This window comes from Kwoniella botswanensis, chromosome 1, assembly GCF_036426115.1.
Source record: "Kwoniella botswanensis chromosome 1, complete sequence".
In the NCBI taxonomy this organism is placed as follows: Eukaryota; Fungi; Basidiomycota; class Tremellomycetes; order Tremellales; family Cryptococcaceae; genus Kwoniella; species Kwoniella botswanensis.
Window position 1 is genome coordinate 4,042,490 of NC_088599.1, and position 16,269 is coordinate 4,058,758.

The 16,269-nt window shown below is 44.8% G+C and overlaps 7 protein-coding genes across 7 annotated transcripts; 2 read left to right on the forward strand and 5 right to left on the reverse strand.

The window, feature by feature from the left end:
• Nucleotides 1-274: 274 nt before the first annotated feature.
• L199_001530 (uncharacterized protein) lies at nt 275-2,252 on the reverse strand (the record flags this gene model as incomplete). The annotated part of the gene is made up of 7 exons (XM_064887283.1): nt 275-330; nt 388-598; nt 664-1,039; nt 1,117-1,270; nt 1,344-1,578; nt 1,647-2,046; nt 2,110-2,252. 7 exons carry the CDS (start codon nt 2,250-2,252, stop codon nt 275-277), a joined length of 1,575 nt encoding a protein of 524 aa, XP_064743355.1.
• A 1,378-nt stretch (nt 2,253-3,630) lies between these two features.
• On the reverse strand, nt 3,631-4,971 carry L199_001531 (40S ribosomal protein S4-A; the record flags this gene model as incomplete). Its single annotated transcript, XM_064887284.1, has 5 exons — nt 3,631-3,760; nt 3,842-4,241; nt 4,402-4,582; nt 4,651-4,728; nt 4,909-4,971. 5 exons carry the CDS (start codon nt 4,969-4,971, stop codon nt 3,631-3,633), a joined length of 852 nt encoding a protein of 283 aa, XP_064743356.1.
• A 342-nt stretch (nt 4,972-5,313) lies between these two features.
• On the reverse strand, nt 5,314-7,401 carry L199_001532 (uncharacterized protein; the record flags this gene model as incomplete). Its single annotated transcript, XM_064887285.1, has 13 exons — nt 5,314-5,388; nt 5,455-5,498; nt 5,559-5,649; nt 5,746-5,766; nt 5,849-5,864; nt 5,929-6,102; nt 6,240-6,337; nt 6,432-6,527; nt 6,619-6,643; nt 6,772-6,831; nt 6,957-7,033; nt 7,147-7,230; nt 7,342-7,401. The coding sequence occupies 13 exons, from the start codon at nt 7,399-7,401 to the stop codon at nt 5,314-5,316; spliced, it is 921 nt and encodes a 306-aa protein (XP_064743357.1).
• Nucleotides 7,402-7,772: 371 nt separating this feature from the next.
• Nucleotides 7,773-9,062, forward strand: L199_001533 (uncharacterized protein; the record flags this gene model as incomplete). The annotated part of the gene is made up of 8 exons (XM_064887286.1): nt 7,773-7,835; nt 7,899-7,965; nt 8,038-8,088; nt 8,169-8,470; nt 8,557-8,586; nt 8,647-8,709; nt 8,772-8,841; nt 8,956-9,062. The coding sequence occupies 8 exons, from the start codon at nt 7,773-7,775 to the stop codon at nt 9,060-9,062; spliced, it is 753 nt and encodes a 250-aa protein (XP_064743358.1).
• A 589-nt stretch (nt 9,063-9,651) lies between these two features.
• Nucleotides 9,652-11,588, reverse strand: L199_001534 (mannose-1-phosphate guanyltransferase; the record flags this gene model as incomplete). The annotated part of the gene is made up of 9 exons (XM_064887287.1): nt 9,652-9,747; nt 9,827-9,919; nt 10,007-10,183; nt 10,273-10,376; nt 10,453-10,573; nt 10,742-10,940; nt 11,058-11,160; nt 11,251-11,380; nt 11,463-11,588. 9 exons carry the CDS (start codon nt 11,586-11,588, stop codon nt 9,652-9,654), a joined length of 1,149 nt encoding a protein of 382 aa, XP_064743359.1.
• An 874-nt stretch (nt 11,589-12,462) lies between these two features.
• Nucleotides 12,463-13,396, forward strand: L199_001535 (uncharacterized protein; the record flags this gene model as incomplete). The annotated part of the gene is made up of 3 exons (XM_064887288.1): nt 12,463-12,657; nt 12,875-13,011; nt 13,126-13,396. The coding sequence occupies 3 exons, from the start codon at nt 12,463-12,465 to the stop codon at nt 13,394-13,396; spliced, it is 603 nt and encodes a 200-aa protein (XP_064743360.1).
• Nucleotides 13,397-13,800: 404 nt separating this feature from the next.
• Nucleotides 13,801-16,191, reverse strand: L199_001536 (uncharacterized protein; the record flags this gene model as incomplete). Its single annotated transcript, XM_064887289.1, has 10 exons — nt 13,801-13,859; nt 13,935-14,247; nt 14,317-14,436; nt 14,501-14,642; nt 14,704-14,774; nt 14,840-14,921; nt 14,986-15,008; nt 15,078-15,337; nt 15,519-15,979; nt 16,064-16,191. The coding sequence occupies 10 exons, from the start codon at nt 16,189-16,191 to the stop codon at nt 13,801-13,803; spliced, it is 1,659 nt and encodes a 552-aa protein (XP_064743361.1).
• Between the last annotated feature and the right edge of the window lie 78 nt (nt 16,192-16,269).

The window sequence follows — 16,269 nt, forward strand, 5'->3', positions numbered from 1 at the left end:
TGATGTAACTGTTCAAACCCCTCTGTCTGATCCCAGAGAGGTTCGCAATCAGCGACTGAGATTCACAGCCCAACCCAAAGCCTTATGTACCAGATGTGTGTAGAGTCGCATACGAAGTTCTGGTCAAACAGCATGAGTACGGGTTGCTCTTCGTATCATGGTCAGAATCACGTCTGTACGACCATTCTTAGAATTTCATATCACGCTTCCAGTGCCAGCTATGTGGTGATTCCTCAAAAGCTATTCTGCTGATCCTCAATATCTCGAGCAGTCATCAACTTTTCTCCTTGGAGCCATTCTTGTTTTTGAAGCTGCCGGAGCGATAGGCACCTATCTTATAAGGTAAGCAGTGGTCGGCAGCGTCACAACGTGTCGGAAACTACTGACGGATTCGCTTGACACAATTTTCAAACTCGGTGCCTAGACTCAAACGCCTCCGATCATCCAGAGGCCTATAGAAGCTGCGCCTTGTCCCTCTCAGGAGGCTCCATCGGATGTCCATTGGAATTTGTATCAACCATTTGAAGGGAGCTGCAGTCAGATCGAACATTGGAGCACCTTCAATCATTCCAAGGGAAGTGTTTCTGGTTGTATGATCCTGCGCTCGTGTAAAGGTATGTCAGCTGAGAACGAAAACTAAGCTGCAGATTTTGGATTACTTACAGTTCGTACTCGTCCACCACCCCAGATATTATTGGGATTACTAAAAGCTGCGACCATGAGAGGTAGGTCGTCCATATAGGAAGCCGCAAGAAACACATCGGCAAAGGAAACAGACCCAACACTGTTCCATAAGTAGAGGTAAGTTCGAAGATTGTCCAACACATCTGACGCATCATACTTGAGGCAAAATCGGATCAAATCAATGAATTCTCGGACATTTTCAGGAGCTGGAGACTTGATATCAATAGGGCTATATAAAAATGCAAGGAACAGCTTGACGGTTCGGGAGGTTTCAATCTCTGTATCGGTGAGCTCTAGCTCTGTGGCACTTTTGGACTGAACTTGAGGGAATGCCAGTACGTCCTTGAATGTCGAGCTACAGTATGCAAAATCACCGTTAGAGGTCAGATTGGTTTCCGTGACTGACAGTGGCTGGAATGGACCTCGACAGACCTGGTATGGTTGAGGATATCTCGGTGTATATCAAGTTTCACCCCATCGCTTGTGATGATCGTCAAGTCGGAATCGTCGAATTGATAATTTGATTTAAGATTTTTTTGGGAATAAGACTCTGTTGGGCGCGTTTCTCCTTTATCAATGCGGTCACCTGCCCGAAAATTTGCTCATCAGCATCACTCACTAAGTTTTTGTTGAGGTCTTTTGCAGGAGATCCGACCTACTGTTTTCGAAGTTCCGCATGATCTCCTGGAAATCTGAAGCTACCGATTTCCAGCAAGTTACATCTCTGAGGTTCTTTGCTTCGAACGAGAGTAAGCGAGGGGAAGGTCGCATAGCTCGGCATAGCCTGTACATGTATTTGTCTGAAAGAGAGGAAAAAGACTGTATGGCCATGGCGGTAGGATCCATTATGTTGACTGATCCGATTGAGCCCCAAAACGGACTGTGAGTGATCTCCTGTCAAGGCGCCTGTGTAAGTCTTTGAACGGTATGGTAGATTCTTCAGCGTCCTAGTAATGACTTACGCCATCTTCAGTGAATTCTGGGAATCTACCTTCTTCTGGCCAAATCAAAGCTTGGCCATGAGCAATAGCGCAAGTGGCAATATAAGGTAGATTCGCTTTGTCAGCGAAAGAGAAGAAATACCATGCACCTGATTGTTTGTCTACTATCCATTGATAAACCTGCTGTATGAGCTTGAAATACAATTGCGAGGCTTTCAATTCCCTCAGGAGGAGGGCCAGACTTGAATAATCTTCACAAATCCTCCAGGCGTATTGGGGTCCTGGGGTCTCCAGCGTCCCACCATCGCACAGTCCAAGGAATAGTTCGAGGATACACGAATTTCTGTTTATCATAAACATGATCCCCTTGCTAGCTTGCCCGTTGACCTCAGCGTCGAAAACAACTTGTCGAATGACCGGGCTAGGATTCACGTTACATCAAACATAGTCCTAGCAAAAATGGAAATGAACCAGCTGGACTGACCTTTGTCTGAGGATCGTCTCCTTGTCGACATTGAATTGGACCGAATCGTAAGATATAACAGCAAAGTCCGTTTTGGTATTATATCTCGGATGAAGGGTTCGTGGAGGTTTGAGCGTACCTGTCAAGTTGCGAATGATGGGCATTTCATCTGATGTCTACCAGCTTTCTCTGAGCTGATGTGCTAGAGGAAAAACCAGGACAATATCTAAAAGAGCTATTTTGCAATATGGTAATCGGAATCGACAATGAATGCTCGTTGAAATGAATGCCATGACAAGGTTCATATGCAGGTGATACATATACTTCGTACGTCTTCTTCACACGAATCCCTAGTAAGCTCTTCAAATTGGGCTCATTGGTCTGACCTTCTTGGTCGACTCCCGAGGGAGATACGTCAACCGATTGCAAATTCTCCAGAGATTCATGCCCATGACTGCTGCTCTGAATAACCCTACCTTATGTCCGCTCTAATGACAGCTGACATTAAGCTCACATCATCCATCTTAATCCCACAGAGAAAGTACTGAAACTCATTGATATTCGGTGCCACGTTGAGGCTGACCCATCTTTCACCGAGTAGATCGGTAGCTGCGAACGCTTCGTACTTGATCAAAAACCTCTGCGCATCCACATATAAATTAGAACCGTCAGCCACCTCGGGAGGAAGCAATCGTTCTTCATATGAGATCTGAGGATATGGATACGTTTCGGGAATGTTCAACCTCATCATCGCATAAATTGATTTCATGCAGTTCTACCTCAATCTCCGGGTTGTCTGCATTCTGACTTTGGCCTGGAAGAGCACCTGGATACGCCTCAAATACGGTCGCTATCATATCATTGAATATCGAACTGCAAGGATGAGCCGAGTGACAGTCAGACAGAGCCCAGTATAGTATGTGGGACGAAAGCATCTGTCAACACCGTCTTTTGTTTTTGCTCACCTTTGAGATGCCAGAAGACCACCATGAACCTGAAATCGCCTACCATCACTTGAAACAGTCATCATTCTCAATATTCAGACCTCTTTGCCATCTAGGATCTCCCGTTTGTTGATATGCCGGTAAACCTCACCCTTCCGTAAACCCAAACAGCAGTGTGTACACGGCATTTCCCTTGAGTTTTTCTGTACAGACCAAAGATATAGCGAATTGCAAAGTGTTTTGGGAGTTGCCAGGGTATCGTATCAACAAGATATAGCAGATAGCGGTAGCGAAAGGAACACGCATAAGTCAGTGTCACACGGCAGACTTCGTAGGCTACACGATGTGAGTTTGGTTGTGAGAGGATTGCGAAGTTTGCTGTATGCACTTCATGATTCCTGAGCCAAACGTGCTGCTGATATGCCAATCATGTGCCATGATGCAGTCTACAATCTCAAGCTCAACATAAGCCGTCGGGGTCAAAATGTCATGAAAGAAGGTTGCATGTCCAAAAGTACAAGCATATATACCACTATCCCTTTCATCCCGGGATCTAAACCTAGACCAACGACCAAACTCAATTGCTTTTGTTTTATATTTAAGCATCTTGAGCTCGTTGTCTTCTTCTTTGATCTCTCTCCTCGGCGATGGAAAGCTTAACACCCTTACCCTTAGGTAAGGATACTTGAGCCTTGGCACCTTCACCGATAACGAAAATGTTAGAGAGTCTATGTAGTAACACACACACAAAGATCCGTCAGTATATGGTTGGTCGGTCGTGGTGAGGATAAGGGATATGAAAAACTCACCTGGTAGCGAAAGTTCGGTCCAAAACATCCTTAACGTGAACGATATCGAAACCACCCAAATGTCTCTCCTTGTGTACGATAACACCTGATCGACCCATGTTTCGTCCACCGGTAACCATAACTACATTTCCAGGTTCGAACTTGATGTGGTCGACAATTTTGTTTTGCACAAAGTCGAACTTGACGGTGTCGTTGACTTTGATAGCTGGGTCAGGGTATCGGATGGTTCGTCCATCGTGGGAGACAAGGTAAGGTACACCTTTAGCACCGAGTTGGTGCTTCTTCACTTTCAAAAGTTTGAAAGTGGCTTCCTCAGGGGTGATTCGGTGGATGGTGAATCGACCTTTGATGTCGTATAAGAGTCGGAAGTGTTCACCTGATTTCTCAATGGTGATGACATCTAATGGATACAAAAGCACGAGTCAGTTTCCAGTTTCCATCATACAACTCCGACTCATTGACAGCGTCCTCACTCAAGCTTCTCTCGCAGTTTAATGTACCCCACGACAGAAGTAAGAAGGGAGTGATGTGACAGAAAGTAAAACTGGACCCAAACTCACCCATGAAACCAGCAGGGAAAGTCTCATCGGTTCTAACTTTTCCGTCGACTTTGATGAGTCTTTGCTTGACGATAGCGGTGACTTCTCGTCCGGTCAAAGCGTACTTCAATCTGTTTCTAAGGAAGACGGTGAGAGGGAGGGATTCTCGGAGCTTGTGAGGACCGGGAGAAGGGCGAGGAGCCTAACCAGCCAACCAAACGAATATTAGATAAATGTTTACCTTAATTCGTTATCGGCGAGATAACTCACGTAGGTCCCGCCCAACTTGTCGAGCATCCATGAGGATGGTGCTGCCAATCGTTTCAAATGCTTCTTAGGACCTCGACCCTAAGCAGCATCATACCAAGTCAGCAAACAGTCATTACTATATCCTCGTTCACATCTCCGACTTGAGCTCCAGCAATACAAGTCGAATAGTGATATATCCTCCTTCCCATGCCATCGTTGCTCCGTCTGACGTTGTCCTCCTCGTTGTCGCCGTGATATGTGTATGTCTATGTGACTTACCATTTTTAATGCTTGATGTCTAAAGTAAGAGACTAACAAGTATCGAAATTCAAGATGAACCATTAAAGGTTTTCGAGCACATAACCATACTCCTCCTCTACAGAATGGCTCACGAGGCAGCTCACCGAAAAACAAAACACCGACACCTCATCGGATATTTTGACTTGTGGCAATACATGCAAGCAGCCTTATAACCGATGGGTCCTCCTTAAGTCCGATACATGCGATTCATCCTGTTTCCTTCTACTCTTCTTGCTGGCATTTCCTCATGCATATACAAGTAGGATAGTAAGGTGTCAGTCCAAATTGTCTCGACTATTGTGCAGTCCACAATGTATTGTTCTACAACTATCTATATGCATATTCAGCAGTACCCCATATACCCCTTTCCGTCATATCTCCATTCTAAGGTTCGATGTCATCCGTAGTATCATAAAACTCCTTTGCAAATCTCTGTTGGACCTGCAAGCTGGATTCGGTCTGTACGTATATGCATCAGCATTAGCCAGGTGAGAGTGACATAGATGGCATAATGAATCAACTCACTGCAGTGGGAGCAATACCTCTAACAGATAAGTATTTTCTTCCGGCTAAAATTAAGTGGCTAAGCATGTGTACCGCCAAACCAGCTTATGGGAGAAACCACTCACTGAGGAGATCACCATTGATTTCACCTGACAAGGAAGATGTCTTTGGACCGAACATTACACCACCTGCTTCTCGAAGTATACATATACCGGCCTATCAAGAGTCATATCAGCGTTGGTCTTCGTATTATCATGCAATTTTGCTTCAGACCACTACGAGCTGATAATGAAAGGGGATCCATGTACTTACGCAAACATCCCAAGCCCAACACTATAATCATACCACACCATTCAACGAATCAGCTTACATCCGGAAGGTTTTTCGTTAATCACAGGTGTTCAAGGACACTTACGCCAACTTCCCAGTACCTGCATTAGATTAACATCTCTATCAGCCGGAAATCTAAGGACAGCTCAAAGGTGATGTACTTACAAATCTAATCCACCACTAGCAACAGCCGCGATGTTGAGAGCAGCACTTCCCATACTTCTAAGTGAATGACACATCTTACCACCTAGCTCAGGCGATCCGGCGAGTGTTTGGAAGGTTTTGACTTTTGATGGGAGCTGAGGAGCTGATCGGGCGGATCCGTATTCGACTGCGATTCTGCATGGACCGACAGAGTCAGCTTACCAACGAGAAGCAACAGTCTGTTCCAAAAGGCTCAAATTCTCCTCATAAAGGGATATTCTTCAAGGGGTAAGGAGCTGATGGGTCGGAGTGCAAGTCACTATAGCACTTACAAAGCGTGACCAAGGGATTGTAGGGGTTTTACCTTTCCTGTAATTGGTAATTTGGTCTTACGGTTCAGATAAGCTCCTTTACCTTTAGCAGCGGAGTACTGCAGGATTCAGCAAGGAGTTGTCAGTCTATATCGAGAAGGTCTAACGCACCTCTCACGTAAAGTGTGAGAGCGGAAGTAGAAAGACACTTACAAGTTGATCTAAGAAAGGGTTATATATGACTCCAACCACGGGTACACCGCCAACAGCGAGTCCGATGGAGGTAGCTACCATTGGAAAGCCATGGATCTGGTCATCTCACTATATCAGCACCCATTGACCATTTTCATAGTTGAGCTTGGTCTTCAGTGGAAACACTGGATATAACCAAGAAGCTCACGAAATTGGTAGTTCCATCAATAGGACTTTGAATAGGTTATACAGCTCAAATTAGCAATTTTCAATCTCGACGTGGATGACGGTATGTTAGCTCACTCGACTATAATATGACATCAGCACCGCACACCCCGGTCATGTCAATGTGGTGTGGTACCTACCTATCCAAGTTGGCTCGTCAGTCATTTTCTGCCCTTTAAACGTTTCTTCACCGATACTGTCAGAGCATGTCATGAATCAACATCATGTCCTGTTCAGATGTAGCTTCTCCCTCCGTCCTCGATCAAGGATTGGATTAAAGATATTCAGAGGGTACCATGATCATTTATGGCTTCAACTCACAACTGATGATCGGGATAAGTCTCCTTGATCTTCTTGGTAATGAATTCCTCTACGGCTTTATCCACTTCAGTGACGAGCTATAAAAATCAATTCAGGGCCATGAAATCAGCCAAAAGGTAAGACTTTCGACCCCTGGTCAGGCTCTAGGTGAAGGTCCTTGTGGAATACATTTCTTGCCTTGATCACTCACATCTACACTATTGACTTTCTCATCTTCATTCGCAGATTCAGATGCGAATCGCTTCTGCTGACCTGATCTGATGAGTTCACCCGCCTAGATAGACACGAGGGTTGTAAGCCTCTCCATATAAGTCACTCGTAGCAGTGAGGAGCTCGTGTATAAGTCTCATTCCACTTTCCACTTTTGAGACTGAGGCAAACTTACCTCCAGAGCAAGGTTGATAGTGAACTCCAAGATTGAGTCGAGATCAAGCTGGGCGGACATTGTTAGATATTATTCTCTTCAGATTCTGTACAATCACTCGTGATGAGCTGTAGTATTGCGCTTGGATGAGAGGATGTTGTTATATCAATGACTTTGATGTTGGCAAGGATGATACCCGTACTCGTTTGGTGGATATGCTCCGGGTGGATGATATGACGATAAACATCGGACCGAGCGTCATCACTCTGCTTTGATTTCCAAAGGAGATAGTCGCGTGGAGCCACGTGTCATTCAGGTCTAATCTTTCGACCGAAAGCAAGCGAAAGGATGTCATGGCTTAGGAAGATGAAGGCCTGTTCCCTCTGTTCATCTGCATATCCAGCAAGATTAGAATCACCGCGATCACCTCAAACCTCATACAAGCAATCAACATGGCACCAAAAGGAGGAAACGCAAAGAAAGAGTCCGGACGAGCCAAGAAGGCGGAGAACGAGGTGGGTTCATCGCTCATTCTGCCTTGAAACGATTAATAGCTGATCAAATTGAGTAATGCTTAGGAGAAGAAAGGGAAAGCTGCTGCAGCTGCTAAAGAAGCCAAGGAAGCTGAGGATTGGAAGTCAGGAGGTGAGCCGTCTTGTCCACAATGAAATAGATACACAGCTGATTTATATCTGAATTGATGCTGATCTGGAATAGCTAAGAATAATTCGAAAGCTGATGCTGCAGCTAACAAAGCTGCCGAGGCTGGTGAGTGTCTACTTTTACGGAGCATATGTAGGGGCTTGTCATGAACGAATTCGTTTGCTGAATGTTTATCTTTTGTTTAGCCCGTAAGAAAGCAGAGAAAGATGCTCTCCTGGCCGCCGAAGAAGCTTCCCTCCCCACCAAAGCCAAATCGGCCCCCAAGGCTTCAGGCTCCAAGGCCAAGAAGAATAACGATGTACTAGTCAAGACTGGAAGTGGAGTAGCAGGATATGGCCTGAATGATCCAATGGGTCATCGAAGGGCCAAGAATGAATTTGGCGAATTGGAAGAAGTACCTGAACTCAGTGCGCAGGGATTGGAGGAGATGTTGGAAGCTATGGAGCTGGTCAATCAGAAGACTGATAAAGCTGCTTTGGGATCTAAGGTGAGTTATAAACCGTTTAGGATCTGGGATTCCAATTCGATTGTGATTGATCATGATGAGTAACTGACTGATGGAATATCATTCAGGCCGCTATCTCGATTGATGCTCATCCAGAGGTAAGTGAAAGCTTCTCTGTCGAAAGAACCAAGCTAATCAATTTCACCCTATGATCGCAGAGACGTTTCAAAGCTGCTTTCGAAGCATACTACGAACGTGAATTACCGATACTGAAAGAGGAGGTGAGTACTAATCATGATTTACCGGAAGACTTACGCTGATATCCTTCATCACGTCTGAACAGCACAAAGGATTACGTCTGAATCAAATGCGTGATATCCTATTCAAACAATTCCAAAAATCACCTGAAAATCGTGAGTGAAGTACATCAATTCGTGCAAACCACATAAACCTATATATGATTTATCATACATTATCTGCGGGTTCACTAATTGTAATTATCGTTCTATCGCATCTTACCAAAATAGCTTTCAACCAAGCTAAGATAGCTTACAACGCCACTAAAGATGAAAAAGTCGAAGCTTTACAGAATATCATCAAGACCAAAGAAAACAAATATACTGTTCAGCATTAGACGATATCACTTGACGGTTGGGTTGAAAACAGTTGTTAGGTATCATAGATGCATGTCCAAGTGAATCGCCTTTCTTCACTTGATGGATGATATAACGCTTATTGTCCATATCAAAGTACATGCATACTTTTGATGACTGTGGATGTGCTCTGCGTGAATGCTATCTTATAGTGATCACTCAGATCAATGTTCCGCTTTCATGTAAATCCACATTCTCATGTGCTCTATTCAACTGGCTTCTCGCCGCAATTCTCTTACAAAGGATATCAATGACTCTATCAATATGTTGCATGAACCAGTATAACCAAACCCCCTCTAAGTATCAATATCAAATCGAGATCGATGTGATTGTATTGTAATGTATGTCGTATGATATATGGCAAATCGACTTTTATAATTCCCCTCTTCCTCCACAATAATTAGAAGAAGGAAAGAAAGAAGCCAGCTCTACCATTTTTAAGTAAAGAAAAACACGAAATATACAGTAGGATATGTTGGGTCAGAAAAGGTATTTGGGATGATGAGGCGAATATCAAGGTGGTTGGGAAATGTATAATCCGATTTTGATTCTGAATGCCAACACATAAAGTCAGTCGAGTGTTCTGGATAAGTCCCGATTGATGAGGAAGTTGAAACGTTGAAACTTACACATGACAATACGAGGTTCTGTGATCGATGATGAGATCTATACGTATTATCGATATTAGTCAGCTCATATCCGGATTGCTGGATTAGGTCTAGCTGAGATAGGTTCAAGTACTTACACTCTTGTGGGGTAAGACAGAAGCACCGTTAACGTAAAGTTCATCTTTGATAGTAACGTCATCACCGAGCACAGTGATGTTTTCGACTCGGGTCTATTGTATCCATTCGAAACAGAATCAGTCAACATGATCCAGAGTGATGCAGATCTTGCCCAGTTTCGCATCAGAGTTCCCACTCACCCATCGTCCTACATTAGAGTTCCAACCGATGATGGAGTTTGCGATCCAAGCGTGATCCCTCACGGTAGCATTTGAGAGGATGACACATCGTTGTAACCTCACACCTGGACCAATCTTGGCATCTGGACCAATGACGACATTGGGTCCAATAACAGCAGTAGGATCAATTTCGGCGGACTATGTGAGAGCAGTAATCAGCTATGTGTACCTTGTATTCGTCACACAAGACTGTCCGACACAGCTGGGATACGAGTTATATCACTCACAGGATCAACCAAGACGTTACCTCCGTATACCCATTTGTTTTGCTTAGGGTCAGTGAGGAGAGGCGAATGAGTGGAAGTGAGGTGCGAGAGGTAAAGACATGTTCCTGTCAAGTGAATCGAAGCAGTATCAGTGAAACCACTGTATCGTTTGGTAGGTAGGTCATGAAACGTCCAACGCACCAGACAAGTAATCTTTTGGTTGACCGACATCCATCCAGAAACCGGGAAGGTCGAAGGAATGCAATTGCTGATCGGCAGCAATAGCAGGGAAGACCTCTTTTTCGATAGATGTGGGTTGAAGCTGTGATTGAAATACACGGGTCAGCCTCATATCTTCGGCTTCATACGTATGTCCTTGTTATATAGAGATCAGGGGGAAAGAGAAGAAAAGGTAAATAAGGTGACAGTTTGACTTGAATTCGATAGCGATTATATATAGCATTGGACCAAAAGAGGAAGAACCACTCACTTGAATCCTATCCAAGACACTTGGGTTGAAAATATAGATACCGGCGTTAATTCTGTTTCCAACGAACTCGACTGGTTTCTCAACGAATCGGTCGATGACTGTTGATCCAGGTTTGGTGACTACCACACCGTACGCTGAGGGTTCAGCAACTTTGGTGACCATGATTGAACCTTCACATTTATGGGCGATGTGGAAGTCTCTGTGGGGAAGAGGCGGAGTCGTTAATATACGTTTTCAATCTGATGGGGATTTACGGAGGGGAGATACTTTTGCGTGGTCACGGAGTCAAGCTTTCTAAAACGTTTGGGTAACTCACCTGAAGGCCTCAAATGGATAGATACAAGTAACATCCGAGTTCAAGACGAAGAAAGGTGTATCATCTTTACCGAGGATTTCTCGAGCGAGAGCAAGAGGACCAGCTGAATGTGAAGAGCACAATAATCAGCATTTTGCGGTATTAGGAGCGATAAATAGCAGGAGCAGCTTTTGGATTTAACGGTAATACTCACCAGTACCTAAAGGTTCAGTTTCGACCGAGAAATGAATGTTGATACCGAATTCTTCTTCAGTCTTCTTGAGCACCGAGACCATCACTTCGGGTCGATAATTAACTGCGAGTACGATATCTTTCACGCCGGCCTATTAGAAAGGAGTAGTAAGATTCATACATCAATCAGTCTCTTGTCTCATCCAAAGCATGACAGAGTAAAGCTCGACATACCTTGACAAGAGCTTCGATTTGATGTAAACTATCAACCCAGCACCCAAACGCGTCAGTAATCCTTTCTCCATCGCGACAAGTTGGACCTAAGGAATGTTCAAAGTAGCTCACATCATAGCCTGACATTACAACGCGTAACAATGTCAGCTATATATCTACATCAAGGCAGGATGGTGAATAGAGTAGAATCTCACCTTGTTACAGAACTCTACAAGTGGTTTAGGCCATGATAGCTATAATTGAGGGTCAATCACATCAGCTTTCCAGTCCTCTTACACAGAGTACGAATTGCGCGTTGAAAGGTTCATTCTACGCGTCCGCCTTCAACCACATGTGTGCTAGCTAGCTGGCTTGTTGGACAGAAATGAGAATAACCCACAGTCAAAGGTCTGAGCCTGGTACCGAAACCACCAACAAGAATCAGAGCGTATAGGCCGAAAGAGAACAGAGTTAGCCTGAGCTGTTCATCGAAAGACGAAACACAATACTCATCTTCATTTTGTACTGTGTAGTGAGGAGGGTAGGTGAAAAGGAGTGTAAGAGAGTGAGCTGGTCAAGAGTGGTAGTGATATCTGTGATGTATTGGGTATAGTGAGTGAGTGTAGTACAAAGTATTGATCCAAGCGTATGGAGGATGGTCTGGAATGTGTCTCCTGTGGTAGTACCTCGAACCGAGTAGCAACAGCACTGTTAGTTGACTGACACGTTGATTAAACTCGTGCGGTTTTACATTTACGGATGTGGCATTTGTTCAGGGGTAAAGGGTATATCGGGCAGAGTAGCAGAAACAGACCTCGCTAGATCAGGGTCAACCCTGCGGAAGGAAAATAGCAGAGATACCACGTGAAAGCCATGTGAATCGACCATGGAAAGCCAGCTATGAAGATTTTTTCAGCGATTCCTGTTTTCGTTGATTGTTAAATGCTGATCCATGTTCATCTCATCAATACACCACACACCACCAATACCCTTCCATTAACCCCCACGACCGCCAATCACCATGCGTATCGAGAAGTGTTATTTCTGCTCCGCCAACGTCTACCCAGGACATGGTACGATGTTCGTCCGTAACGATGCGAAATGCTTCAGGTTCTGTTCGTCGAAATGTCACAAGAACTTCAAGATGAAGAGGAACCCTAGAAAAGTCAGGTGGACAAAGGCCTTCAGGAGGGCGAATGGGAAAGAGATGGTCGTGGTGAGTGATGGTCTCTATCTAATCATGAGAGAGAGGTAGATCGGGTTGGCCATTCTAGAAGAGACGTGTCGGAGTGGAATTTGGCATTCAGCAGTCCATTCAATTATACGGTGCGAGGATGACGAGATCCATCATCGTCCTTTTCCTTGATTGCGTCTCTTCCAAATGCGAGTCATAGACCATAAACCATCAATGCTAACTCATTTACCTCTAACAGGACTCTACATTCGAATTCGAAAAACGACGAAACGTCCCTGTCCGATATGACCGAGAATTGGTGGCTACCACGTTGAAAGCTATGGAGAGAGTCGCAGAGATCAAAGCTAAGAGGGAGAAGGCATTCTGGAAGAATAGGTATGTGTCATTGTATCTCGCCATTCAATCTATCCATCTATCAAGAAAATGATTCATCGCACAACTCGTTTATATTCAAACAAGGATGTTTACTAATGCCTTGTCTCCTAATAGAATGTCAGGTAACGCCGCTAAGAATGCCAGAGACGCCGCTCTCAACATCGAGAAGCACATCGAACTCGTCCAACCTCGTTCGGGTACTACCGCTGCGGCTGTACCGAATCTCGAAGAGAAAGAGAAGATCAGAGAAAAGATCAAGGTCCGTGCGGCAGGAAGAAAAGCCATGGCATTACAGCAACTTGAAGGTAAAACAAAGAATAAGACAAAGAAGGAAAGTAGGCTGATCCCTTCTGGTGGAGCTAGTATGGGTATGAACGTGGATTAGACAGGCTGTATGTTGGTTCACACTTTGGTGGGATTTGTTTCAACGGTAATTGGTTTGTTGTACTATATTATTCTTTATTCATGCGACTTAGGTTCTCTTTTACTTATCATCAAGTAGAAGATCATGTTATGATACATCTTTATGCTCATTCTGTTTCGGTCTAGACTATCAGTCAGATCTCTTCATCCTTGTATCGGACAGAGCAGCAGCCTACATACTTCTTTCACTGCTCAGAGAACTATCACTCTCGTAGAGAACGGTGCAGGAATGTACATTGGAAAAGAAAGTCATTTATTCATATGTTACAGATCTATAATACGATGATTACTCATCTACCTTCTTCTACTACAACCATCACTCTTCAGCAAAATTACAACGCCCGTGGATTTCGATCAAACTCGTAATTATGAAAACGTATCATTAGGTCCACCAGGGTTCCCACTGCTTCTCCTCTTACTTTCATCTGATTCCAGCAAGAATCACCAACGATCATTAGCATTTATCTCTTGTCGCTCGAGTTCCGTCTCGAATCACTTACAAGCTTTATAGGCAGCATTCAGAGTCTCCTCTTTCTGCTTATCCGCCGCCACCGTATTGCTAGTGGTAGCAGCTGCGGGTTTCTCTTGCGTCTGGGTTGTAGGTCTGGGTGGTACAGCAGGAGCGGGAGCGGGTGCAGGCGTAGATGCGGATGCGGATGCGGCACCATTGACTGGCCTGGGAGGTACAGGCGGTTTACCACTTGCACTGGCACTTGCATTAGCCGCGTCGCGTTGTCTCGATGCGGGAGTTTCAACTTTTACGAACTCTTCTGCTGCAGGAGATTCCCCATCTTTACGAATTGCGAGGTATGCCTAAGACGTTCGTACAAAGGTGAGAATCAGCTCGACTCAATGATCGATACGAAGGCATTATCAACTCACATCAGCCATTAATCCCAAGGCATACGCTCTCATATGTAACTTCTCCTTAGGTATCGAAGGTTCGGTCAACACCTTCTCGCAAGTCTCTCTGACTACACTCTCAACTTCTAACTTGGCACCCTGTTCGTCGACCGGAGTACACATCAGCTACTCTCCCCGCAATCTCAGATGCAACGGCACATACCTTCCATAATGTCCTTATACCTTGTTCAGCAGCCTGTTCTTCCAACTTTCTCAATTCCTCAGGTGCCATGCCGCTCTGTTCGGCTTGTTGTAATTTATCGAAGACAGCTTTGAGTTCTAAAGCAGATCGGACCGTTGCGACGCTACGTAGGTGTATCACATTTGTCAGTTCACGATAGGTCGCATGCAAGATCTCATACTCACGTATCACCCATCACGTTGAAGGTATTCTTAGCACCATGGAACCAACCGAGCGGGGCGAACTGTGATGATGCCTTTAAGAGAAGTAGGCTTACATATCAGCTGTCCAATCTTTTTCCAGTAGGTTCAGCTGACTCACCATATGTTGTGCAGATTTGGCTTGGTACGCTCTTCCAATAGCGTTGAGTAGCTCAGTTCCATAACTTTCCTCTTTGAGGTCTCTATAGTCGCACCACAGATCAGCCATCGTTCTGGTAATTTGATATGTCGTACAAAGCGATTTACTCAGCTTCAAGACGACATATTTCCTTGATGCGCACCATCAGCTGTCTATCTTTGTCCATCCAATCCAAGTGAGCAAGCTGTAGATGACCTACCTTGAAACTAGCTCCTACCAACTTATCTTCCGTCCCTTTAGCAGCTTCCGTGTAAATATTCAACTTGTTCACTAAATTCTTCGCCAATTTCTCGACCCTTTCTCTTCTCACTCTGGCTTTTTCTTCAGCTACAGCTCGATCTCTGAGCATCTTCCTCTGCATCGCATCAGGGGTCATCATGGGTTTACCCGTCGGTCCAATCATGTAATCGCCAGCTTCAGCTTCGTGTTGCTGTTGGAAGGCATCTTTCATGTCTTTCCCTGTGTCATAAATGTGAATTCTGTCAGCTCAATTGTTCGTATTCTAAGTTGGACTTGTCCAGAATGACAACACAACACGGTCGACGTGGTACAGTATTTTTTCCTACCAACTCAAAGAAAACATTGCTACCTTCCACCAAGTGCTTCCCTTCCAATCAGACAACGAGATGATATCACTTACCAATACTAATCTGTCCGATTAGATCCTCAAACCTATCACCTCCAAACATCTTTCCAAACACCTCTTCTGGATCTTGGAATCCTCCCGCCGGCTCAGCCACTCCCCCACCGTTCTTCTGACCAAACTCATTATACTTGTGTCGCAGTTCCGGGTCAGAGAGGACTTGGTAAGCTATTGAAATCTGTTTGAACTTCTCTTCGGCGTCGGGGTCATCTCGGTTCTTGTCAGGGTGCAACTTGATCGCGAGCCTCCTGTAAGCCTTCTTGACTTCTTCTGTCGTACATTGACTATCCAATCCCAGTACTTCGTAATAAGCAAGATCGATGGGGTTCTTGTCGGTTCCTATACCTCTTCGACCGGTATCTCGAGAGGGCCCGTTGGTGTTATTACTGGTTGATCCACCTGGACGTGAAGTACCGGAAGTAGGCTTGGGTTGAGGGTGGGTGAAGAATTGTTTACAGCTAAAGTAGAAGTTATTAAGTAACAGGCCGTACTCAGCATCCCTCTACAATATGTTGTGTCAAGTTTGTTTTCATGACACTCACGCTGCGCATCTCACTCTGAGGGTACCTATGAATGTAGGAGGTACCATATACTCCTGTTGGGATCTACAACTTGGGCAGTCGGCTGGGATGTACGTCCCCCTAGGGCGGGAGTCGACTATGGTTGACATGCTGGACGGTTGGTGGTTGGTGGTAGGTGGTCGGTGGTCGGTGGTCGGTGGATTAGATGCGAATCAAATTATATGATG